At 65.0% G+C, this 734-nt stretch overlaps 1 protein-coding gene across 1 annotated transcript in view; it reads right to left on the bottom strand.

The window, feature by feature from the left end:
* Nucleotides 1–734, bottom strand: part of KLHL33 (kelch-like family member 33) — a gene marked incomplete at its 5' end in the record, with an annotated part of 2,977 nt that overhangs the window by 364 nt on the left and 1,879 nt on the right. Inside the window, one exon of the mRNA XM_010144655.1 lies at nucleotides 37–335. Within this exon, the coding sequence (XP_010142957.1) occupies nucleotides 37–335 (299 nt within the window). The remainder of the gene's footprint in view (nucleotides 1–36; nucleotides 336–734) is intronic.

Below are 734 nucleotides of genomic sequence, written 5' to 3'. Positions count from 1 at the left end.
CCACTAGTGGGGCAGGGGGCAGGGGGCTGAGGAGGCCCCAGCTGTCCAGCTTGGGGCTGTAGACCTCAAAGGCCAGCTGGTCCCTGTAGCCAGTCTGCCCGTCCCGCTGGCACAGCCCCCCGGCCACGTAGAGCTGCCCACCCGCCTCCTCCATGATGTGTCCTGCCCGCTGGCCGTTCATAGGGGCCAGCAGCTTGGCCGGCGCACCCGGAATGTAGCGCAGCAAGGACGCCTGGCACTGGCTGTCCTTGTCACACCCCCCCGACACGTAGAGGGCACCATCCAGGGCACACGCCGCGTGCCCACACAGAGCCATCGGCAGGGACTGGCACCTCCTGGGCAGGGAGAGAGGGGGAGGGGGGATGGGGTAGGCAGGGCTGCCCCGTGGTGACCATGTGCCCAGGCGCTCCCCCGAGAGCGGTGGCTCCAGGGACTGCTCAGAGGGGACGCGGGCCACAGCGATGAGCCCCCGTGGGCAGCAGCAAGGCCCCACGCGATGGCTGCCCGTGGGGCGTCACTATTCAGCACTGTCGCTGAGACACTATTGGTCAACCCAGAGTGGACTCCCTCAATGGACAGTATTGGCCAACACCCAGCAGAGCATCCAACGAACAGAGCTGGAAGGTCTTTGAACGACTCGTCTCATTGGCAGAAATCCCACAGGCCTTCAGGGAATACCATTGGCCAAAAACTCATCCACCACCCAACAAGCAACACTGGCCAATGCCCAGTGA

Source organism: Buceros rhinoceros, unplaced genomic scaffold, assembly GCF_000710305.1.
Source record: "Buceros rhinoceros silvestris isolate BGI_N320 unplaced genomic scaffold, ASM71030v1 scaffold24121, whole genome shotgun sequence".
Taxonomy (NCBI): domain Eukaryota; kingdom Metazoa; phylum Chordata; class Aves; order Bucerotiformes; family Bucerotidae; genus Buceros; species Buceros rhinoceros.
This window is presented reverse-complemented; position numbering and strand designations above follow the sequence as displayed.